At 36.8% G+C, this 26,369-nt stretch overlaps 1 protein-coding gene across 1 annotated transcript in view; it reads right to left on the bottom strand.

Moving 5' to 3' along the window:
• The window catches only part of magi1b (membrane associated guanylate kinase, WW and PDZ domain containing 1b), a 1,153,738-nt gene extending 1,129,115 nt beyond the window's left edge, over window positions 1-24,623 (bottom strand). Inside the window, 1 exon segment of the mRNA XM_048172252.1 lies at window positions 23,767-24,623. Within this exon segment, the coding sequence (XP_048028209.1) occupies window positions 23,767-24,064 (298 nt within the window). The 5' untranslated portion in view covers window positions 24,065-24,623.
• Between the last annotated feature and the right edge of the window lie 1,746 nt (window positions 24,624-26,369).

Raw genomic sequence — 26,369 nt, 5'->3', positions numbered from 1 at the left:
AAGAAAGAGCGAAAGAGTGTAAAAAAATAGAGAAAGACAGAGCGAAAGCAAAAGAAAGTATGAAAGAGTGAAAGAAAGAGCGAAAGAGTGTAAGAAATAGTGTAAGAAATAGCGAAAGAAAGAGCAAAAGCGAAAGAAAGAGCAAGAGTAAAAGAAATTAAGAGTGAAAGAAAGAAAGAAAAAGCAAAAGAAAGAGTGAAAGAAAAAGAAAAAGATAGAAAGAGCAAAAGAAAGGAAGAAAGGAGCAAAAGAAAGAAAGAAAGAAAGAAAGAAAGAAAGAAAGAGTGAAAGAAAGAAATAGCGAAAGAGCGAAGAGTGAAAGAAAGAGCGAAAGAGCGTAAGAAATAGCGTAAGAAATAGCGTAAGAAATAGCGAAAGAGAGCAAAAGCAAAAGAAAGTGAAAGAAAGAGTGAAATAGCGAAAGAAAGAGCGAAAGAGTGTAAGAAATAGTGTAAGAAATAGCAAAAGAAAGAGCGAAAGAGTAAAAGAAATTAAGAGTGAAAGAAAGAAAGAGTGAAAGAAAGAGTAAAAGAAAAAGCAAACGATAGAAAGAGCAAAAGAAAGAAAGAAAAAGCAAAAGAGTGAAAGAGTGAAAGAAAAAGCGAAAGAAAGAGTGAAAGAAAGAGTAAAAAAAGGAAAAGATAGAAAGAGCAAAAGAAAGGAAGGAGCAAAAAAAGAAAGAAAGAGTGAAAGAAAGAAATAGCGAAAGAGAGCGAAGAGTGAAAGAAAGAGCGAAAGAGCGTAAGAAATAGCGAAAGAAAGAGCGAAAGAGCGTAAGAAATAGCGAAAGAGAGCAAAAGCAAAAGAAAGAGTGAAAGAGTGAAAGAAAGAAATAGCGAAAGAGAGCGAAGAGTGAAAGAAAGAGCGAAAGAAAGAGCGTAAGAAAGAGCGAAAGAGCGTAAGAAATAGCGAAAGAGAGCAAAAGCAAAAGAAAGAGTGAAAGAAAGAGTGAAAGAGTGAAAGAAAGAGCGAAAGAGTGTAAGAAATAGCGTAAGAAATAGCAAAAGAAAGAGCGAAAGAAAGAGCGAAAGAGTAAAAGAAATTAAGAGTGAAAGAAAGAAAGAAAGAAAGAAAGAAAGAAAGAAAGAAAGAAAGAAAAAGAAAGAAAGAAAGAAAGAAAGAAAGAAAGAGCGCCTTCTGTAATAAGGAGATGGACACATGGGTATCTGCAGGCAGACAGCAGCATGTGACTCATTACAGACAGAGGCTGGAAAAGAGCCTTGTGTTCCTGTTACAAAGTCACCATATGAAAACAAACAGCTCTAGAAAAGCACAGAACAGCTCTAAATGAACTCAGGTCAACAGACACAGACATTTGGGGAAGGAAACCTCAGCGGGACAGGTAAACTAAACATCTCTGCCTCTGGTATTCTAGGGAAAAGCCACCCTACACTGCTCACAACACACACCGTGACTGCACATATTTGATTCATGCTCCACAGAGCCGTCAGAGCAGGCGGCAGGCAGACAGACAGACAGACATGCCCAGCGAAGGGATGAAAAGGCTTACTGCACACATCCTGCTGCTGTATCAGAGAGGGGAAACACACAGCGGGCGGCTGACCGGCCTCCTCCGGTTCAAACGGGTGTTACACTGGCCTACTGGAATCCACCCTAGAGTCATCTGCATTGAGTAAACACTACAACAACATCTAAAAGGCAAACAATGGCCACATACCTTATAGTAGTAAAAGCATTTTGTTTGTTTGGATGCTAGTTCTTCATTTAAATGAAATGCAACCCCAAAAACCATCTCACTCACAAAAGATGCATGGGACTTACAAAGCAAAACTCACAATTAAAAGCACCATAAATTCATGGTGGAGGCATGAGAAAGGAAGTTCAACATAATATAATTTTCTCAGCTCTGCTTTACAATAGGGCTGTTTGTGTTTGAAAGGCATGACATCACTGTTTGGATGTCTACAGCGGTTGGTGCCGCCTCCAGCGGTGTCACACTGCACATCTAGCTATCGCTGTTCTTTCCGTCACCACAGATTCTTTCCAAAACTGCATACCTATTATTTTTGGTTTCAAAACAAGTAAATTAATCTATCCACATATTAAAATCTATTTTTGTCTTGTTTGCACAATGGTACATTTGAAGTTAGGGATGCACCAGTAACAACTTTTTTTATTTTATCATTCATATAATTATAATTGTGCGTTGTATTCCGTGTTATTATGTGAGACACTGTACAACATTGAGAATCGCTGGCCAAGGCTTACTAAAGGAAAGGCTGTTTGACATCAATCAGTGTGCGAGTCCATTAAGACCCTCTGGTGGGCCATAAAGCCTCAAATCATGTGACCGATGACTGTCCACTCCTCACATCAATATATGGTCCTCCACTTGGGTGGCTTTACAAAGAAATGTTGTGCTGATGTAATGGTGGTGCCGTTGTCTTTTACAGTCCGGAACCTTCTGGATTCTAGAAGCAGAGATGTTCTTCTCTTTTATGATCTCTTAGGATGAATTATTAAGAAAAAACAAATTCTGCAGGAAATTATGCACTGTTAATATGCTAATGTCCAGAACCTGCTTCTCCTCCCACTAGAGAATTAACAAAAGCTCTCATTAATATTTCAGTGATTTTAATTATGCTTGACCTTTTTATGAGGACTGAAGTAACTTACAAAACATAAATGTGATACAATCGCTACATTCGTCTGGTGTACAAAAGGGTCAAATGATTATTTAGGGAATTAAAATGGAGCATTAAGAGTTTCTTAAGAAAAAGATCTTCAAATGCAAACTAGTTTAAAAATAAACAAGACTTCTTTGGCCGCATGGTCATGCTTTATTCAGTTTTAATAAATAATAATATCAGGAAGATGATTTTATTCAGTTAAGTTACATTCAACCACATTTAGTGTTAGATTTTATCTAGTGATTTTAAATCTTCAAATGACCTTAAAATGTAACTTGAATTTATTGAAAATTAAATTATTAAAATTAAATTAAATTAAAATTATTAAATTAAATAAAATGTAATTATTAAAATTTAATTATTAAAATTAAATTAAATGCAATTATTAAAATTAAATTAAATTATTAAATTAAAAATGTAATTATTAAAATTAAAAAATATATATATTACAATCAGACTAAACTAAAAATATTACAATTTAATTAAATAAAATTAAAATTAAATTAAATTAAAATTAAATTAAATAAAAAATATTTAATTAAATAAAATGTAATTATTAAAATTAAATTAATTATTAAAATTAAATTAAATGATATTATTAAAATTAAATTATTAAATTAAAAATTTAATTATTAAAATTAAAAAATATATTACAATCAGACTAAACTAAAAATATTACAATTTAATTAAATAAAATGTTTACAATTAAATGAAATTATTATTACAAGACAATGGAATTAAAAAACTGAATTAAAAAATTAAATTGAAAATTAAATCATTAAAATTAAATTAAATTAAAATTATTAAATTAAATTAAATGTAATTATTAAAATTAAATTATTAAAATTAAATTAAATGCAATTATTAAAATTAAATTTAATTATTAAATTAAAAATGTAATTATTAAAATTAAAAAAAAGTATTACAATCAGACTAAACTAAAAATATTACAATTTAATTAAATAAAATGTTTACAATTAAATGAAATTATTATTACAAGACAATGGAATAAAAAAATTGAATTAAAAAATAAAATTGAAAATTAAATTATTAAAATTAAATTAAATTAAAAATATTAAATTAAATAAAATGTAATTATTAAAATTAAATTATTAAAATTAAATTAAATGCAATTATTAAAATTAAATTATTAAATTAAAAATGTAATTATTAAAATTAAAAAATATATTACAATCAGACTAAACTAAAAATATTACAATTTAATTAAATAAAATGTTTACAATTAAATGAAATTATTATTACAAGACAATGGAATTAAAAAATTGAATTAAAAAATTAAATTGAAAATTAAATCATTAAAATTAAATTAAATTAAAATTATTAAATTAAATTAAATGTAATTATTAAAATTAAATTAATTATTAAAATTAAATTAAATGCAATTATTAAAATTAAATTATTAAATTAAAAATGTAATTATTAAAATTAAAAACAATTATTACAATCAGACTAAATTAAAAATATTACAATTTAATTAAATTTAATTTAATTATTATTACAAGACAATGGAATTAACAAATTATTAAAATGACTACAATTAAATTAAATTAAATTAAATTTTAATAATTTAAATAATTAAATTATTTAATTTAAATTCATTTAATTTTCAGGTCAAAGTTCATGGCATCCAATCTGATGCAGTCATCTAACCCACAAAGAACATCTACAAATGGTGTAATAGATTGCGCAGCAATGGAAAAAGGGTTCTCTTCCTGAATCTGCACCTGTTAACAGGTGGAATGAAGATGTGTGTCGGTTTCACCCCAACCTGTCTGACAGGTCCCGCCCAGAGAGCAGGTGCGTTACATATACAGTCAGTCCACGGTTTGCTAGTAGAGCAGTTTTGTAATCTCTGGCATTCAGGATTCAATGTACAGTAGTGCAGGTCAATGCCGGTGCAAAGCCACAATCTAAATCTACTCCCCACTGCCTCCATTTGGGGCTTCAGATTAAAGGATGAGCCAGTGGAATTCAGTGGTATATATTTAAATATGTAAGTACAACATCTTAGCAAAGTGTATCTGTTTCAAAGGCATTTTGTAGAGAGCAGCTTCCAGTACAAGATAAGATATGTGAACTATTACGCACAAGAGACAAAGCTAGTACAGAAAACCAGAGATAATGTCAGAAGAGACCGGTCAGGCGAGATTCCTGACGTTCCAGATCACATAGCGCAAACAGAGGGCATGGAGACGCATAAACATCCAGCAGAACATTCTAGAGCTCTTCCACTGTGTGTTAAGCAAACAGGTGTCATGTGAAGTTTCTGGCACTGTGGATATTTTAGTCACTCATTTCTCATTTATTTGCTTTAAGATGCCAAACTTCCTCCTGACCCTCCACAGAATCAGATATTCACTCAAACAAACTACACTTTCCCAGAAACATAGGGACACGCACAGCAAAAAGTGAAGAGGAAAAGATATGACAAACAAAAAAAGGTAGGAAGTAAAGGAATCAGGAAATGATACTGAGGAAGTGACATTGGTCAGGGCTACACAGCAGAAAGGGCTCATCATGTCATCTCTGACTGGACTTAAAACTTTCCCGGCATCTGTGTTTCACAAGCGCTGCAGTATCTGAGTCAGCAAACACTATTAAATTGAATGCAGCTTATGCCAAATATTTTCCCCACCTCAGCTCTTGAACTTTACTCAGGGTGTATTTCAGCAAAGTACTAACAAATTAACTTACAATACCATCAGAGACCGTTAGTTAGAGACCTTTAAATATCTAAAAGCCTCTACATTATTCATTATGTTCTAAATATGGATTTTTACATTTTTGCACATCAAAAGAGGCCTATTTTATTTATTTATCAGCACTTAATTGCAGAACAATATTACAGAACAATAAATAAAATCAGCCGATTGAAAAAGTATAAGTGAATAAATAAATGAATGAATAACTAACATTTATAAAATAAAAATTATGAAGCTATTATTGAATTGTTGTACATTTATTGATTATTGGTAGTATTTAAGGGACAGGAAATTATAGGGCACACTAAATGGGATTTGGACGACTGGAGCGCATGTGTTAACCACTAGGCCAGAGCTCCAACAGAGAACAAGATTTTAATACAATGCAGGCTGGCCTCAAACCTAAATTTTCCATATGCGCACCAAGGCTCAATGTGACTGAAGCGCATGTGTTAACTTCTGTTACTAGGCCAGAGCTCCAACAGAGAACAAGATTTTAACTGACAATGCAGGCTGGCCTCAAACCTAATTTTATTTCAGCAGGTTTTAAATTTGATGCACCAAGGTTCATACGTAAAAACTAGGAGCGACATGTCAAAATAATAACCACTAGGCCAAGAGCATCCAACAGAGATTACTAAAGATTTGAACTAAAATACAATGCAGGCTGGCCTCAAACCTACAAATTATCCCAAAATATTAATGAAACTATAATAGCATCTCAAGTGATACTGAAACAACACTGACAGTGACTGGAGTGCATGTGTTAACCACTAGGCCAGAGCTCCAACAGAGAACAAGATTTTAATACAATGCAGGCTGGCCTCAAACCTAAATTTCCCATATGCGCACCAAGGTTCAACGTGACTGGAGCGCATGTGTTAACCACTAGGCCAGAGCTCCAACAGAGAACAAGATTTTAACACAATGCAGGCTGGCCTCAAACCTAAATTTCCCATATGCGCACCAAGGTTCAACGTGACTGGAGTGCATGTGTTAACCACTAGGCCAGAGCTCCAACAGAGAACAAGATTTTAACACAATGCAGGCTGGCCTCAAACCTAAATTTCCCATATGCGCACCAAGGTTCAACGTGACTGGAGTGCATGTGTTAACCACTAGGCCAGAGCTCCAACAGAGAACAAGATTTTAACACAATGCAGGCTGGCCTCAAACCTAAATTTCCCATATGCGCACCAAGGTTCAACGTGACTGGAGCGCATGTGTTAACCACTAGGCCAGAGCTCCAACAGAGAACAAGATTTTAACACAATGCAGGCTGGCCTCAAACCTAAATTTCCCATATGCGCACCAAGGTTCAACGTGACTGGAGCGCATGTGTTAACCACTAGGCCAGAGCTCCAACAGAGAACAAGATTTTAACACAAGGCAGGCTGGCCTCAAACCTAAATTTCCCATATGCGCACCAAGGTTCAACGTGACTGGAGTGCATGTGTTAACCACTAGGCCAGAGCTCCAACAGAGAACAAGATTTTAACACAAGGCAGGCTGGCCTCAAACCTAAATTTCCCATATGCGCACCAAGGTTCAATGTGACTGGAGCGCATGTGCTAACTACTAGGCCAGAGCTCCAACAGAGAACAAGATTTTAACACAATGCAGGCTGGCCTCAAACCTAAATTTCTGTGACTGGAGTGCATGTGCTAACCACTAGGCTCTAAAAGAGGACTTTCTTAAATACTGAACAGAAAAGGTAATGCGTCAAACGGGATGTTTACTGACATACTAAAAATAGGTTGCCAGTGTGCAAGAGGGAAAGGATGGATAAAGTTAAATGAAAAAGGGAAAAAAGGAAGATATGCGATGGGGACAGAGAAAATGAAGAGCTGAAAAGAAAGAGTGGAGGAGAGATGCTGCAGTCTGCACTTTTTAAATGAGGACAATGCACTCCACAGAGAGATCTAATTGCAATACCTGGCAACAGGACTTATTCAATTAGGTAATATAGGAAAGAGTCTGCATGTGTATACAGTGCAGCCCACCAATGAGATGAGGTCAATGTAAACCTCTCCAAACAAAACATGCTGAGAGAGGTTAAAATATAAGCAGCAGCAAGCCTTCATAAAATGAAAGATACAGTTCACTCAAAAATGAATACTATATTATTTCTCGCACATGTCATTTACTTTTTCCCTTACAATGACAATACATTTCATAATGATCACCTCTGTGAAGCTCCAAAATGGGCAAAAATAACTATATAAAAGTCCATAAAGCTATACATTTCAAGGATTGTGTGAACTGGATCAACTAGATCAACTAGGAAGAAGCACTTACCTAGTGATTTATAAAATGGTCAAATATCAGCTGTTTAAAAACAATACACATTTTGAAAACATTTTAAATACACATTTTGAAAGTCAAAAAGTTATTTTGAGAATGACCTCTAAAGAATCTGAGAAATGTGCAAATGTGAGAAAGAACCACAAAAAACACTCAAATTCTCCTCACTAATCCCAGGGACTCCCAAGAATCACAATTTGTCTCCGTCTTTGTCAATGACCTAAGAAGCAAAAAACTTCAAAGTCTGAACTATTTTTTCCACCACAAAAAAGCGACAGATGGAGAGAATTGGTTCGTCATGCTTCTTCCTCCCTTCCTCTCAGAGGTGCTGAAGACAACTTTGTTTTCCTTCCCCCTCTAATGAAGGAGAAGAGGTCTAAAGCATGCCGCTATAGAGGAAAAAAAACCTTCCTAAATGAAAAACAGACAGAAAGAAACACCAACTACACCGCAAAGGCAACTTTAGCTCTTTAGCTTAGCATAACTTATTCCCGCCCAACCATCCACAGAGAGCAAGAGAGGTGCGGATAAAAAAAAAAAATGGCTACCAGACTCCAGGAATGGCCTCCTTTAAAGCTGTTGGTGCAATTACAGGCCATGCCAGTAAATCAGTACTGTACAGCCTAATTTAAACTGACGCTGCTATATTAAAGGGTTAAGAATAGCATCAAATGTTTTAGCGTTTAAAACGTTTGCACCACCCTTGTCTTCACGCTTTTCTGCCATGAAGTTTGAGGAGAGATGGACAGAGTAGAAGTGAGAAAGCAGCAGGACTAGATGGTACAACAATATTTGTAGCAATTTGCTATAGAGTTTATATTGCAATGGTGTTGTAAGTTTGTGTTTGTTTAGCAAATTGCAACATTTATATATCCAATCAGAATTGTAATGTCAGAATTATCAGTTATACATTGAGCTGCCCCCTCATAGTCACTAAACGTTAGTTCGACGACAAGAGGCTTGGTCAATTAAATTTTAATCCATCGGTTAGTCACGCCGTGACAGATTGTTAACACGGTCAGTCCATGCGATAAAATGCCGGGCTGAAAATCCAAAGTGTTGGAACGTTACAAGAGGGTAAAGAATGACCACAAAAAGGTGACCTCAAACATGACTTATTTAAAACATGCAGTAGCCTAACTTTGTCCACTTTACATTAGGGCTGGGACAATACAACGATTCTCGATTTGCGACACAATAGAATCTGGAGCGATTCTGGTATTTTCCAATGTATCGCGATTATCTCTTGAATCGATTCTGAGCTTAGTTTTTAACAGCAGATGGCACTACTTGCTTTAGAAACACCTGTACTCTGTCTGCTTCCAGTTCCTTTATACACACCACTTAAACCTAAAATAATCATTTATAGAGTTCGAAAAGGTTGAAGTGAATTACAAAGGTGTTCACAGTGAGCTGTGTTTGCATTAATCTCACATTCTGAGCCTAGGTGCAAGTATATTTAACCACCTACATGACAGCACAAGCGCTCTCCAGCACTCTTCTTCATGAGTATTTGAGTGTGCAGTTAAAGACTAGCCTAGAGCGCCATCTGCTGTTAAAACTAAGTTCAGGATCGATTCGAGAGAAAATATTAGAATCGATCCCGAATCATTGTATGGTGAATCGAGATTCGAGAATCAATAACACCCAGCCCCACTTTACATGGCCGCTCTGTCTAACGTTAACTTAGTTATACAGAGTGGCCTAAATGTGCGCTAATATTAGCCGCATATTCTAGTGTTTGTTAAATTAGTATCGCACTTACTGCATGACGTTTAACTTAACTTCCACGTCCACACCATCAGAGCGCATCTTCACAAAGGTCCGCTTCATTGTGAGCAAGACACAAAGCTCACTTCTCTCTGAAAATGTGGACAAACTCATGTTCCTTTCTCATATAATATGAGAAAAAAATATTGACGGTGAGTCAGGTATGTTTCAGTTTGCTGCTATAGGCGATATTTTATTTATTCGTTCTTATATAATGTATATTTGATTTGTTTGTTTGTTTTTGGACCTCTGAGTTTTCATTCGACTTTCATTCTCTTTTAAGTGTTTCAGTTTACTGTTTATTTATGTCCTACATTTTAGGAATGTTTTCTTTAAAGGTGCCATCGAATTGAAAATTGAATTTACCTCGGCATAGTTGAATAACAAGAGTTCAGTACATGGAAATGGCATACAGTGAGTCTCAAACTCCATTGTTTCCTCCTCCTTATGTAAATCTCATTTGTTTAAAAGACCTCCGAAGAACAGGCGAATCTCAACATAACACCGACTGTTACGTAACAGTCGGGATCATTAATATGTACGCCCCGATATTTGCATATGCCAGCCCATGATCGAGGCATTACACAAGGGCACACAGTATTAACGTCTGGATCTGTGCACAGCTGAATCATCAGACTAGGTAAACAAGCAAGGACAACAGCAAAAAATGGCAGATGGAGCAATAATAAATTGTCTTTCTAAATGTTTTGTTAGCATGTTGCTAATGTACTGTTAAATGTGGTTAAAGTTACCATCGTTTCTTATTGTATTCACGGAGACAAGAGCCGTCGCTATTTTCATTATTAAACACTTGCAGCCTGTATAATGCATAAACAACTTCATTCTTTATAAATCTCTCCAACAGTGTAGCGTTAGCCGTTAGCCACGGAGCACTATCAAACTCATTCAGAATCAAAGGTAAACATCCAAATAAATACCATACTTACGTGATTAGACATGCTGCATGACGAACACTTTGTAAAGATCCATTTTGAGGGTTATATTAGCTGTAAAAAAAAGTTCGGGCGCAGGGAGGGTTGGGGGGCTAAAGGGAAGGCTGTAAAAAAATAAAATAAAATAAAATAAAATAAAATAAAATAAAATAAAATAAAATAAAATAAAATAAAATAAAATAAAATAAAATAAAATATTTAATTCACCAGATTGGGCGTGGGAGTGCCTATATCGCAAAAGTGTTGTTAGTTTTGTTAGCCACATTTGTATCCAATCAGAATTTTTTTTTAATCAGAATTATCATTTGATTCTTTGTTTTAAAAAATGTTATGTTATCTCGCCAAGCGTGTTTATTTTTATTTTTTTTTTAGAAATAATCTTATCTTTTAGTCTGCATCTATTAAGTTCCAAAATAAAAAAATAAAATAAATATTTAATGCACCAGATTATCCAAAATGGTTAGGGTTATGGTTACTTAAATTATAAACAACTGCATCGTGATAAATCCCGTCACTGTAGTATAAAATTACTCATTTTTAAGCCAAGGCTTAAAATGAAAATAAAATTAAATTAACACAGATAAGACATGACATTGAACCACTGAGTGTGTGAGTATAGCAAAGAAGAGAGAGAAATTACCCTGTTGACTTACTGCAGGCAAAATATGATGGATCTCAACAGACAATGTGTGCGTGTATGTGTGTGCGCCTCTGACCCTGTCAACTGGGACGGCACTGTGCTCACACGGTCACATAAACGCCACTCAAATCACAACACCATGACTTCAGTTACCATGGCAAGAGAGACAGCCAGAGACACAACGGAACAGCATGTAAAGACTAATTAATGAAGATGAACAGTGAAAGAAAGCAATTAAAAAGGTGTTGATGAGAGGTACGACTCTCTTTCTCACACTCACACACAGCAATAAAAGACACAAACAAGGGAAAAAAAAAAAACACTGCACACAATCCAACCTAATAAATTAGTACAAGACCGCACATGTCCGTCATTTCATTGAAAACAAAGATTGGGACAATGACAGCAGATGCCGCGTACAGTGGCCCTCGCTGTCAGGATAAATCCTACTGTAAACATATGGCAGCCTCACCTCCACAGCTGCGTACTGTCAAACACACCCCCCTCCTCCGTCCCATCATAAACATGCTAACAAAAGGCATCAGGATGGTTTAGACATCGACACGCTCCAGTCATTACATTCGGCACCACAAGTGTTTCGAATCACGCTGGTTATTTTGCAGATGGAGGCTTTCGCAATTCAAACTGAAGATCTGATTTGTTTGAAAAGTAAGAACGGTGTGTTACTGTGTGAGAGATGAATTAAAAACACAATAACTGACAAGCGGGAAAAGAAGCGATCACAGCTGGATTTTTTTTTTATTTAATAACTGAAATGTGCAGACAAAAAAATTTTTATTTATATCGGAGGCGGAGTGTTCCGGGAGGGTTTGTTGTGGGAGAGATTCCCACTTCCTTCTGTAAATACTAACACATGGTTATTACATTTAATTGCTTGATCTGTTTTCCCTTCCGAAAGTGGGGTGCATCCTTCCACGGGTGGGTGTGTATGTGGTTGGGTGGGTGTTTAAGTACCTCCTGTTGAAACATTAGTCTCTGTCTCTGAAACAAATTCCTTTTCAAGCAAGTTTTTTAATAGTTTTAGTTAACGATAACAACACTGCCAGACACAGCAGTTCCTAATTTTGAGAATAGTGTACTGATTGTACAAAGCTATAAAGGAAGATTTTGAAATCCACATAACATTCATCAACATTGCATCAAGACACATTATTTTGATTAACCCCAAGGAGATATTTTGATAATTTTTGGAATGTCTACGGAAAATTAGAGAACAAATCTTAAAGGGATAGTTCACCCAAAAATGAAAATTCTGCCATAATTTACTAACCTTCAGGTTGTTCCAAACCTGTATAAATTTCTTTGCTCTTCTGTACACAAAGAAAGATATTTGGAAAAATGTTTGTAACCAAGCAGATCTCACCCCCATAGTATTTTTTTTCCTACTAAGGTAGTCAATGGGGGGCGAGATCTGTTTTGTTACAAACATTCTTCAGAATATCTTACTTTGTGTTCATCAGAACAAAGAAATTCATACAGGTTTGGGTGAGTAAATGATGACAGAATTTTCATTTTTGGGTGAACTATCCCTTTAATGCATACATAGGTTGCATTAATTTACATTTTAAATATCTGGAATAATGCATTTTGGAATAAAACGTACTTGAAAAGAGCAAGTGATTAGGCTCTCTTACATAAAAAGTACAAAAAAAAAAGAAGAAAAAGAAGGCACCAAAGGAGGATCCATGGGCAGCCGTCGACCATATCGGACACCGGGGTGGCAGTGTGTTGTCTGTCTGCTATTGTTGACAATAAAAGCCTGTCTAAATCCTCTTGAACTAGTCTGACCCCCTCCGAACTCTCTGCGAGACACCCCATACTCTTTTTCTTGCCGTCTCTCTTTCAGTAATAAGGCCGTACGAGAAGAAGCAGAGAAAGAAAAGGCCTCTTCTTTAATGAGATCTGTGTATTCAGACCCCTGGGCTTCGGCTGAACGGAACCGTGCTGGAAAAACACATCGTGCTGGACACACAGCAACCTCTCCAGAGACCCTGGGATGATGAAGCATAATCCAACTGAATATAGCAGGGGTATTTCATTTAAGTTCAGAAAGGTCCAGTCTATACATTTCTTTCCCAATATAGTCCAGACAATCAAATCTAACACAGTTTCAGTAGCCAATATGGCGTGTATGCTATAAGCAATGTGTACTGCAGGAATACGTATTGTAAATGTCAAAGCAATCACATTTGGGACTATCCCAATAGTCCCAGCAATGGTGTTTTCTAAGAAATAATTCATTAAAATAAACTTTACATTAAATCCAGACAAAGAAAATTTGGCTGAGTGAGCCACAAAACACTAATTGGCGACTTCTGGAATATAGGGAAGCGCTGACGATTCGTACCAGGTCAGGATTATCCCGAGGTTAAGTTCAATTTAGTGCTTGTGTGAGAGACTGCTCTGAAAATCATCGAGAAAAGAGGGCAACGACTGCAAAGCTGTGGCTATGCATGGGTGATCAGAACATCTGATGTGCGCAAGTATGTTTCTGCAATGTTTCTCCCTGCAGGAGAAACTATCAAATCGTGTTTTTCTGTGCTAACCTTAGTCTCTCACAGATGTCACTTGGAATAATATTATCTAAAGGAGATATTCTCCAGGTTTTTTCCAACTTTCATCAACGTCCAAGTCTGTAGTTTATGATTCCAGAGCAGGGTTAGGAATCAAGACAAATGCAATGAAAATGAAAAATGTGTATTCTTTCTTTCTCAAAATTAGAAAAAAAATCATTCTGTCATCAAGTCAGAATCATTCAATTCTTACAATTCACATCCTTAAACAAAAGTTTAATTATGTCATAATGACTGCAAGATGGGCCATATTTCAGCTATAAATCCGCCTTGTCTAAACTGATGGAACCCATACACATCTTTTGAAACTGATTCACAGATTCACAACTGACAGATGCTGATTTATTCCACCATCCGGCAAAAGCGCAATGTTCTAACAGCCATCACTCACCACAAGCTTGTTTGCCTTTCAAAGCATCTGCTGATTCAGAAATCACATCTTTCACTTTCTTTCAGTTCTTGTGTGACTAGTTGATCTTCTCTGGCCGAAAGAGACAGATTGTGAATCTTAAGTGCCTTACTAATGGGGGAAAAAAACAACTTCTAAAATCTTTCATAAGCACTAACCAAACTTGCATGGCTTGTTGGATGCCTTGACTGTGAAGTTATGAAACATGTGGGGCAGCATCACTGACTGAAAGGTGACAAAAGCATTACAAAAAGGATTGCAATGATTGTTTTAACAATAATCAAAAGCTGTATTTAAGCTCAGATTAAACTGAGAGAAAAAACAACAGCCGAACATAGAGAAAGAGAATGGGAGAAAAGAGATATCAGATTTCACAGGTTTTGACTCAGTATGTATGTTTGAGTATTTAAATGTGATATCTTGAGAAAAGTGACAGGCAAAACAAAGACCAAAGAGTTTTATCTAAGAGCCACCCCAAGCCTTCCCCGGAAACCTCTATTGAGACAGGTAAGCTGTTGACACATCACTGAGCACACACCAGCCCCGAGTATCTGACATTCAGCTGAATGTTTGCTCATCTCTTTGGTAACCGGAGCTTCAGATGAATGCAAGTAATCACTATAACCTCCAACACTCACACACACTTACAACAGGAAAGAAACAACAGAATAAAACCGTTCATTGTGCGACTAAAAAGTTTAAAAATAATGCTGTAATTGTGAGGTGTCACCTGAAATTTAAAGATATAGCCCAAAGATACAGATGTGAGAGAAAAAACATCACAACTGTGAGATATAAAGTCACAATTATGAGACGTAAAGCTGTAATAGTGAGATAAGTCAATTGCAAGATAACTTTTTAACTATGAAAAACCATGCAATTACAGAATTAAAGTCATATCGTGAAAAATAGTCACAATTCTAAAAAAAAAAAAAAAAAATGATGATAAAATTTAAAAAAGTGCAATTTTAATAAAAATAATATAGCTGCAAGCAGCAATTACGGGGCCAAGCACAAAAACGGCACAAGAAGCCAGACAACATGGCTGGGAGCATCAGACCAACAGCAGCATTGAGCAATTAGAAAAATAAAGTTATTAGAATTTTTGTCAAGTTTGTTATAACTTTTGACCACAAGGTGGTGCTGGTCCAAAACTTCTCGGGCTCTTTCAGGGCATTGTCCTGATGACCCATACCAAATTTATGAATTTTGGTCAAACCCATCAGAAGTTATAAGCAAAAATAGCCATTTTTCATATCTCCACTCCAGTAGGTGGTGCTGCGCCGAAACACTGTATGATGCCTAAGGTCATGCTTGTGATGACACGTACCAAGTTTGGTCTGAATATGATAAAGCATTGCAGAGATACAGCTTCAAGAGTCGTTTTTGCATCATGCCTCAAATTCTTTGCTCTGGTATACGAAAACGGTTAGACATATCGACTTGAAATCCATAACTTTTTGTCGGCATGGTCTGAAAATGACACGGTTCAATTTTGGTGAAAATCGGACCAACGGTCTAGGAGGAGTTCGAAAAAGTAGGTTTTTAAAGAAAAACAATATGGCGGACAGGAAGTTTAGCTGACTATAGCAAATTTAATATCTATGTTCTCAGCATGACCCAAGGAATCTACTGAGACCAGTTTCATTACAATCGGTTAATATAGTCACAAGTTATTAGCATTTTTGTAAATTTTGTTATAACTTTTGACCACAAGGTGGCGCTGGTCCGAAACTTCTCAGGCTCCTTCAGGACATTGTGCTGATGACCCATACCGAGTTTCATAACGATACGCTAATGCGTTCGTAAAATACAGCATTTTAGCACAAAATTCAAAATGGCCGACAGCCAAAATGTCCGATATGGGAAAATTTGATATCATTCGACTCGGCATGATGCCCCGAATCCAACGAGACCAAATTCATGATTTTTGGCCAAACCCATCAGAAGTTATAAGTAAAAATAGCCATTTTTCATATCTCCGCACCACTAGGTGGCGCTGCGCCGAAACGCTGCATGTTGCCTCAGGTCATGCTTGTGATGACAGTTACCAAGTTTGGTCTGAATACGATAAAGCGTTGCGGAGATACAGCCTTATGTCTATTTTCGCAAGCGCTACGTACAATTCGTTTGCGTGTTTTCGAAAATGGTTTGAGAAATCAACTTGAATTCCATAACTTTTTGTCGGCATGGTCTGAAGATGATCTGGTTCAATTTTCGTGAAAATTGGAGTAACGGCCTAGGAGGAGTTCGAAAAAGTACGTTTTTCAGAAAATTCAAAATGGCGGAAAAATTTTCATGACGGAAAATGACCTTGACCCAAGGAATCAGAGGAAAAAAGAATTTTGTTTCTAGCCCTTATGGTTCAAAAGTTATTAACATAAACATAAGTGCAACTTTGGACAGCTGGTGGCGCTAGAGGGATTGAGTTAGAGACTCCAAATTTGCTATGGACAAAGGTCAGACTGTCCTCTAACTGTGTGCCAAATTTCACAACTTTCCCGCAAGTGGTTCTATGGGCTGCCATAGACTTCAAGAGCGGAAGAAGAAGCGGAAGAATAATAATAAGCGTACGGAACGCCAACAATAACAATAGGTGCCTAAGCACCTTCGGTGCTTGGCCCCTAATAAAGTCACAATTATGAGACGTAAAGCTGTAATAGTGAGATAAGTCAATTGCAAGATAACTTTTTAACTATGAAAAACCATGCAATTACAGAATTAAAGTCATATCGTGAAAAATAGTCACAATTCAAAAAAAAAAAATGATAATGATAATGATAAAATTTAAAAAAGTGCAATTTTAATAAAAATTCTAAAAAAAAATAAAGTTGGAATTGTGCAATATATAATGTCACAATTGTGTGATATAAAGTCGCAATTGTAGAAACTGTCAGAATTACATGAAACAATGTCACAAGAAAGTCACAATTACACAATTAACAACACAATTTGCTCCATGTCAAGCATAACACAACGTGGGTCAGCTTTTCAAGCAGCAAACAAGAAAGTTTTTGTTTTGTGAGTCTAATAGCAGAGGGGGAGATTTCAGATAAACAGCCACCTCACATGAGTATGTGTGTCCTTATAAATAATGCTCTCTGATACTGATACAGTAAAATCTAGTTTGATCTGCAAATAGGAAATTCTTTACAGTATCCTCCACAGGTCAGTCACAAGACCCCATTAGCCCAGTTGGAAGGAAGCTCTCCCTGTGGATACACATAGCTTGAGGGGGGGAAAAAAAGAGCTTTTGCCCTGGAATGGTCATTCTGTTCAAACACTAGTGTAACCAATTCCCCTTACTTACCACTTATAAAAACGTCCATGACTGAGTGAGCAGGAGGCAGAGCCCCTGTTGATTTATATAAAGATTTTTGTTTAGCATGTTTTAACATTCAGCTAGGCTTTTCAATGATATTGGTATTCAGGTCAATGTACTTAACTGACCACATCAAAAAACAAAAAGACACCCAGTCATACAGATTTGTGCTCCACAGCATCAAGACCTTTCCTATCCAAGCATTGTGTACATGGAGTTCAAATTCACGGTTGCTCAATAGTGGCATGATCTGAACTATATCAGAAGATCTGGATCTCTCTCTACCTTTAAATACCATATAAAGACACAACTCTTCAGTCAGTACCTGATTCACAGCTGCTAATAAGCTGCTTTTGCCAAATCAATGCATCTCAACCTTTTTGTCTCGAAGGTCCTTCATTGTTCAAGCACTGTAATTATAACAAAGATGCTTGTTTTAAAACTATTTTTATTTATAGAAAGCAGGAGTATTGATGTATTGATTAATTAACGACAATTCATTTTGAGTAGAGACGTTTCAAGAACTTAATAAAAACAATAGTTATTGATTTATACATAATTTATTAATATATACATATTGCAGCCCCCTCTAAAGATTGCTGAGGCCCCCTAGTACTGATTGTACTAAATATCATTCTAAAATGACCATAAAAAGCCTCATAGACCTTAAAGGGATAGTTCACCCAAAAATGAAAATTTGATGTTTATTTGCTTACCCCCAGCGCATGCAAGATGTAGGTGTCTTTGTTTCTTCAGTAGAACACAAATTGATGATTTTTAACTCCAACCGCTGCCGTCTGTCAGTCTTATAATGCAAGTCAGCGGGAACTTGGACTATAAGAGTAAATAAAACACGACAGACAAATCCAAATTAAACCCTGCGGCTCGTGACGACACATTGATGTCCTAAGACACGAAACGATAGGTTTGTGCGAGAAGCCGAACAGTATTTATATCATTTTTACCTCTAATACACCACTATGTCCAACTGCCTTCAGCATTCGCTTGGTGATGTCTGATCGCGCTCTGACAACGGCAGTGATGTCTGGCACTCATTGAAGTATATGCGCGAGACATCATTGCCGTTGTCAGAGCGCGATCAGACCTCACGAATCGAGTGATGAATGCAGTTGGACATTGTGCTGTTTTAGAGGTAAAAATTATATAAATACTGTTCGGTTTCTCGCACAAACCAATCGTTTCGTGTCTTAGGACATCAAGTGTGTTGTCATGAGCCGCAGGGTTTAATTTGGATTTGTCTATGGAAGTGTTTTAGACTCTTATTGTACGAGTTCCCATCCACTGGCATTATAAGACTGACAGACGGCAGCGGTTGGAGGTAAAAATGATAATTTGTGTTCTGCTGAAGAAACAAAGACACCTACATCTTGGATGTGCTGGGGGTAAGCAGATAAACATCAAATTTTCATTTTTGGGTGAACTATCCCTTTAATGAAAGCATTATGTGCTATACCTTGATGAGTTACACCTTAATACAGGGGTGCCCAATCCTGTTCCTGTAGACCTACCTGCAGAGTACAGATCCAACCCTGATCAAACACACCAATCTGTAATTATCAAGTGCTCCTAAAGATCTTGGCTACATCCGAAAACTTAAAAATGCTGCCTTCGGAGGACACATTCCAAGGTAGGAAGGCATCAGGGCAGGTCCAAATCCATTGTTAGCTTTACTTTGTGTCTCCTGAGATACCTTCATCTGATCGATTTTTGAAAGCAGCATATCACAAAATCCTATGCGTTCCATTCGATGACAGTTGAGCTAGAAAAAGAAAGATGGCGTCTGAATGTTGCAGTTTCTGGTCAGTTTGTGTGTAAATGTAAATTTTTGACCACCGTTTTCCAGTTCTGATGTCATTTCTAGCGAGAAATTACTACTGTAGTAATTATATATTTGTTTAGTTCTCACCAAAGCTCGCTCTATTTTGCTGTAGATCATTAAACTGGTATGCCGCCTCAGATATAGTGACCGCGATACCAAGTCGGTACTGACATTTTAAAAATGTGACGCCTTGAGCGCTGTTGAGCGGATTCCGTAAAAAACCTCTGATTGGCCATTGTGTTCACACGCTCATCAGATATATCAGTGATTGACTACAATGATCAATGCTTCAAAAACATGTTATAAATAGACATCAAAGACGCTCTTCACTGAGCGCTGAGACAGATACACATGGGAGCGTTTGAAAGCACACAGAAGTGTTTGAAACTGAAAGTGTTTTCCTGCTTCCAAAATGCTTTCAAATTCAAACACTTCTGTGTGCTTTCAAACACTCCCATGCGTTGATCGTTGTAGCCAATCACAGACATATCTGATGAGCGCATGAACACAAAGGCCAATCAGAGGTGTTTACAAAACCGCTCAACAGCACTCAAAGCCTCACATTTTTAAAATTTCAGTACAGACTTGGTATCGCGGTTGGTACTTTTGACAACACTACACAGCAGTCTGTCCGAAATCAATTTCGTGAGGTACCTTTGTGCGCAAACGCTGCCTACAGAGTCATTGCCTAAGGCAGCGAGGCAACAAGTCAGCTGCCTAAGTTTTCGGATGCAGCCCTTAATTAGCTGGTTCGGTTGTGTTTGATCAGGGCTGGAAGGCAGATCTCCAGGAACAGGATTGGGAACCCCTGCCTTAATAGTAATGTACACATATTGCTGTTGCATAATCATAGGTGGATGCACAAATGTGCGGTTGAGATCATTTGGTTATTCATTCACTCCTTTATTGTTCCTTCCTTTTTTGAAGCACTGAAAGAATGGGTAGCTTTCCTTATTGTTTTAAGTTGTTCCGGCTCACCAACTGTGATAGGAAGCAGAGTGAGTTCCTCTCTTTCTCCTGAAGAACACAGATGTTTAAACTGAACTCAGGAAAAGGAAATAAACACTTCCACATGAAATCTACCCACCGAGGTCTCCACCCCTCCCTTAAGCTAATTTACACTGCCGTAAATCTATCAGCCGGCCATATAAAAACCTACAATATATGTATATGTGAAATGGAATTGTGTTTTATATATGTGAAATGCAGCAAGACTGAAATTTGACCGTGTAAACAATAAAAATGGATGTGGAACGTAAGGAACAGCCTCGACAGCCTGATGTGATCCAGATAGTAAATACCTTCATGGTAACCTCTGACCACTGGCTTAATGGCATTTCACAGTCCCCTCTCTAATGGTTCAGGGTAGATTAGCATGATCCCTGTGCAAACAGAAGCTGTGAACATGCTAAATACACACATACACACACACAAGCATTTTCTCCCCAGGCATAGCCTAATCCAGCCCGATGTCAAATCCCACACAGAAGCTCCCAGGCAGAGGGATGTAGAGCAGTGTGTCATTCCACCCCTTCAGAAAGCAGCTCAGAGTGGGAAACTGGTCTAGGATCAGCATTTGTTTACAATGAATGAGCACAGACATGGGAGAAATCTGATACAGGATAAATTGTCCTACTGTGAAATGCATCATGATAACTCAACAGCCTGTCTGGAGTCTGGACGGACATTGTATGCACTAATTTGCAGCCCAACAAAAACTTGAATATGACATGGCATGTCAGAGTATCCACAAAAAAGAAAGGGAAAAATCTTTTGAAAATATAGTTTAAAACACATGTGAAAATTCTTAAAGTGCCCCTTGTGATGAAAATCAAGTTTTAATGTTGTTTATATGTCTGTGGTGTTTTTAATGTGCTTCAAAGAAAAACCATGTGCAAATTCATAAGTCAACAGCATTGCTCAGTATTTTCAGTGAACCAAAGAGAGTCTTAAAACCGCGGCTTGAAATCGCTGATGTTTCTGACGTCACAAACTACCTTGTAACCAATCGCGTCAACGTGTGATCTTCAACGAGTGGATCTCTGTGGTGGTGTGAGTGAGTGGAGGCGGGGCTAATTTGCATATTCATAGAACTGCGCATAGTAAAAGAGGAAAGGATGTACATTCAAGCTATTTTAAGGCATGACAAATTTTTTTCAAGGAAAAAGAACAAAGATGAGTTTTACATTTATTGACTACAGGGGGACTTGTACTATTTCTTGGTTTTGTATGGCCTGAAAAAATTCAATACCATTTTCAGTTTCAAAAATGACTCTAAAAATGTCATGTGGTATAACAATCAAAAAGTTATAATTTTCCTTACAACTTGAACACATGCGATTATACAAATATGGCATTATTATGTTTTTGGAGAGTCATACCACATGATATTTTACAACCTGAACTAACCTTGCCTTGTCATAAAAATGTCAAATGATCTATTACCTCAAAAGGGAAATAATAGTTCTTCATAACTTATGATTAATTATGAATATTTGGATCTGTTAATCAGATTAACTTGATATAGCTACATTAACATTGCAATCAATTAATCAATCAGTTCATCCTGTGAACACTCAGTATTGATTATTAATTAATTATAAGAAAGAATTATTTTTCTGTGGCCATGAAAAATATCCTTTTCTTAGAATTAATAATCAATACTGAGTGTTCACAGGACGAACTGATTAATTGATTGTAATGTTAATGTAGCTACATTAAAATAATCCCAAGTTATGAATAATTATATTAATATATTATGAAATATATTAATTAATATATATTAATATTTCCCTTTTGAGCTAATTTGCTACACTATGATATAATTTACTATTTTTTTAATACTTTACTTTGGTGAACAAAACTGTTTCAAATATTTTAATAATTCCGAAATGCAAGCTTGAAGAGATCCAATCAAGACAAGTCGTATGTACGAATTGCATTTTAACATATTTTTCAGTAAATTAATAAATAGTACAAAAAAAAAAAAGTGTCAAGTGATGTCATTGAGTGAACCATGAATTTTTTCACATTTTCCTCACTTGAAGACTTCCATAACTGCCATCCCATGTAACTTTTGGCTCAACTTCGCTGACATTACCAATAACAGTGTTTTCTCAGCTGAAGAGGCTTATACCATCAATCAATACAACAGCGTTGAAAGGTATTCCTATTACATATTACCACCAGAGAGAGCTGCCAGGGCACAGACTGTTAGTGAGGTCACCACAGGACTGAGAGTCTTAATGTAAAAATCAATGAAGATTAATGAGTGAATTTGTTGTGTGCTGCATTAACTGTGCCGAAGGTTATGGATGGGCTGTGTGCTCATGATTAGACACCGTATATAATAATGGCCCACACAAATGAACAAGGCCATATGACTGCTGTGAAGACCCACAGGTGCTTGTATGAACAAGAGCATACAGAGGCTTGATCCACAAAAAAAAAAAAAAGCACTTCAAGCTCAGCTTAATGCATTTCATATCAATTATTCATCCTACAAGTCTGAAGAATGGGAGAGTTTGAGATCATCAGCTTGTTGAGACAAAAAAAATGTTTTTTGTTCACAAAATCACAGAAACACAGATGGCATGTGTTGCCAAAAAACATTTTCATAATTAAGGCTGGTTACAACAAAGAATTCCCAGACAGCATGATAGATTATAAACAGTGAAACTCAACACCAGAATGTATATGAGGAGTGTATGAGAGAGAGAGAGCTGGAGCTGGGCCCAGTGGTGCTCTGGGAATGCAGTCCGAGTTGATTGGCTGGTTTCCTGATATTGTCTGAAGTCATTTGGTGAAATAGGCAGAAGCATAGAGAGCAGCATAACTCAAACCATGTGATGAGGCAGAGCCCTGTGGGGAGTCACCACAGCTTCAGCACAATGGACAGTCTGTAGTGACTTTACCTGGGAATTACGGCTCACTCATCAACTCCTCATAAAGGATTAAAGTGAAATAAATGACGAATGGGCTTAGAAATGTGAAAAAGGGAATCACATGTGATTTTATTTAGTGAGTCGTGCTTTAAACGTATCAAAGTGTGTCTACAAAGGGTGTTTCTGACCTTCTGTAAAATCATTTTTGTCATGTTACACTTATTTGAATGTAAACTGGGGCAAAATGCTTAAGAATAGAGATTGTTCATTCTCAAGTGAGAAACGCATTACATAAAGTTGAAAACAAAGATAAAAATAAATATGCAATAATGCATAAATGTAATGGCATAAATAAAAAAACACTTTGCTGCTGCTGCTGTTCAGGGCTTTCCTTAGGGAAGCACAATCAAGGTCCTTTCAATTGACCCATAAAAATTTGGTCTTGGCCAGTCAATTTTAGCAACAACCATGCTACTACAAATAAATATTTGTACTAAATAAAAAATGTATAACATTATATTATGTTGTTATTATTGTTGCAGTGTAATGATTTTGTATGATTTTGTACCAATTAAAAATGGGTTCTTCGTATTAGTTATTAGACAATAATTCCTTGATTTGTTTACAGGAAATACATCACATGTTGGGGAAAAAAAAGTCAGATCGAAGCACTTACCTTGCCTCACAGTTTTCAATCTAATAGGTCCCTTGCAGTTCTTGATCACTGTCAGCACATCATATAGCGGCAATCCAGAGACAGAGAGCGTCTCCACTTCCAGCACTAATTCCCCTTCGGACACTTTCCCATTTCTGTAAAGTACGGCATTCCCGTTAACGTGTCCGATATAGGCGAACTCACCATTCTCCGCACCGCCAAGCAGCTGCACGTTCAGCTCGCCACGCGCGTCCTTGGAGACCGTGCACTCGTTAACTTTGGTGGTCCAGTGATTCTTTTTCTGTACCACTTTGGACATGATGAATCAATAAAATCCGTCCAGAAACAGGTGGTTCCGCTGACAGACGAGGAAACGAAATAGTTTCATAGAATGAAATATCCCACGCACACGCGGTAAAGTTTCTTTTCCGTCCCCTCGGTCATGAATGCAGCTTCTTCTTAGCCCAAAAAAGAAAGAAAAAACAAAATCAAGCCATTGTCCGGCTGTTCACTCAATGAAATTCCCCGTCCGAACGCTTCCCTAATTAGCCTGTATTGTTTTCCTCATCTTCTTAACATATTTGCCCTTTAATCCTCTTGGTTGCGCTCATCTGCTTGTGTTTTAATTTCATAAACCTCTTTAACTACACTTTTTTAAGTCTTACGCTGTTTTCAGAATAGTTTAATATTTTCTAAAACACTTCTAACTGCAATTTCCGCAGCTTTCCTTGGCACACAGACTGTTGGTGAGCGTTTCCTCCTGGTTCACGGCTCCTTTAAACAGGTACAGCGTTGACGTCTGTTTTGATACATTTCATCCTGTTCTGCCTGCTCGCGAGTAGGGATGGAGCGAACGTAACGTGCGCGCATGCGCACTATTTCCCTTCGGACTCTTGAAGGGAATCCTCTCTGCGCCTGTCACCAGGTCCTAAAGCCCGTCTACGGAGGAATTATATTTACGAACCTAAGCCGATTTCTGTGAACTCTTGATTAAATGTCTCTCACATTATAAATCGCCCAAGTGCTGCAATAAATAAATGCAAACATAAACATGTATAAATATTCGCACCTGGACTGCATTCAAGGCTATAATCAGCGTCTAAAACTGGTTAATTGTAATGAGATGAATTGATAACATTTCCAGAATCAAAGTACTGGGCCTTAGCCATATATCATGAAAGATTTTCAAACGTAGTTTTGTCTTTGTTATGTTTAAGACTTGCTGTTTACAAAGACAGGAAGTAGGCTACTCTTGCATGACCAGTTTTGTCGGTTTGCCCAGAGAGCTGGTTTGTGTAGAAATTTAGCCTAGCATAAGGGTTCATCCCATATGAATCCCTGTTAATCAGGTTCAGCCTGCCTATCATGTCTGTTGTCCAAAAAGAATTGTGCCATGTTTTCCAAAACACTGTTTATAGTGTCTGCATATTTATGTAACTATGTAAGACAAATGTAAGATTTTAAGAACATTGTAACAGAATTTGATTTTACCAGATGTAGCATTAGCGCTCATTTTTTACAAATGTATCATTGGATTTAAATTTTCACTGGAAATACTGTAAAATTTAATGCTGTATCTTATAGCCTAGCCAGTTAATATTATATATAGCCTAATAAATGTTATATATTATAATTGAATTAATTTTATAATATATAATGTTCTATGTATTTGTTTCTGTTTTGTTTTTTTCTCGTTATTTATAGTGAAGCAGTGGGTAGATAGCAAGTTAATGAGGTATAGATATTCAAAACTGATCAAAGTCATCCTGTATCTATTTAATTATTATTGTCAATGTTATTATTATCGTGATGAACCATTCTAAATGTATGTTTCTACAAATGAAAGTCCCTTTTCAATCACACTCTCACCTCTGTCCCTTTCTCGTTTATGTCAATAGTCAGTATATTTTTCCTGCATGTGTTTGTCTGACAGCGTGTTACAGCCTGACACGTGAAGGGCCGTCGTCGGGATCAGATGGGCTTCGCTGTTCACCTTGGGAAAAGCAAATGAGCTCTCTGATCCTAAAAATAACATTCAAAGTACTCCTTCTCCCTGGAGACGCCAACCATTGGCCTGGATGGGACAGGAAACAGAGTGCTTTTAAGCTTAAACCGTGCAACTTCTCTTCCAATCATCAGCGGAGCTATCAGACTCACGCTGCGTTCATGCCTGCTGCATCTGGGATCTTTGAATGATGATGTAACGCGTCTAACCCGATTTCACTCCTGAAATAATCATGAGCAAATTTGAAGTTGTTACTAAATGTTGTTTGGCTCCAAAGGTTTGGCTAAAACCTGATGTCCCTCTCATTGATGTCACCAGCTGAGACCTAAACCTCAGTTTGCTTGCATGTTAAAAGTGCTTCAGTGCCGTATTGAGACTTCCTAATTCTGAAAGGAAGTGAGGTATATGGCATTCACCTGATGTGTAAGTAGAGTTGTATATTTGAGTGTGCAGCTTAGCAACGTCTCTCTCATTTTGCCAGTCAAATCCTCTACAACCTGAGAGAGGGCATGACTTTCTCACCACTGGCCTTCTACCACAAAGCTCCCTGCCAGAACACATCACTACCTTTCAGACCCTATCGCAGTGGGTGAACTATATATATTTTTTCTCCCAACCC

Source organism: Megalobrama amblycephala, linkage group LG21 (genome assembly GCF_018812025.1).
Source record: "Megalobrama amblycephala isolate DHTTF-2021 linkage group LG21, ASM1881202v1, whole genome shotgun sequence".
NCBI lineage: Eukaryota > Metazoa > Chordata > Actinopteri > Cypriniformes > Xenocyprididae > Megalobrama > Megalobrama amblycephala.
This window is presented reverse-complemented; position numbering and strand designations above follow the sequence as displayed.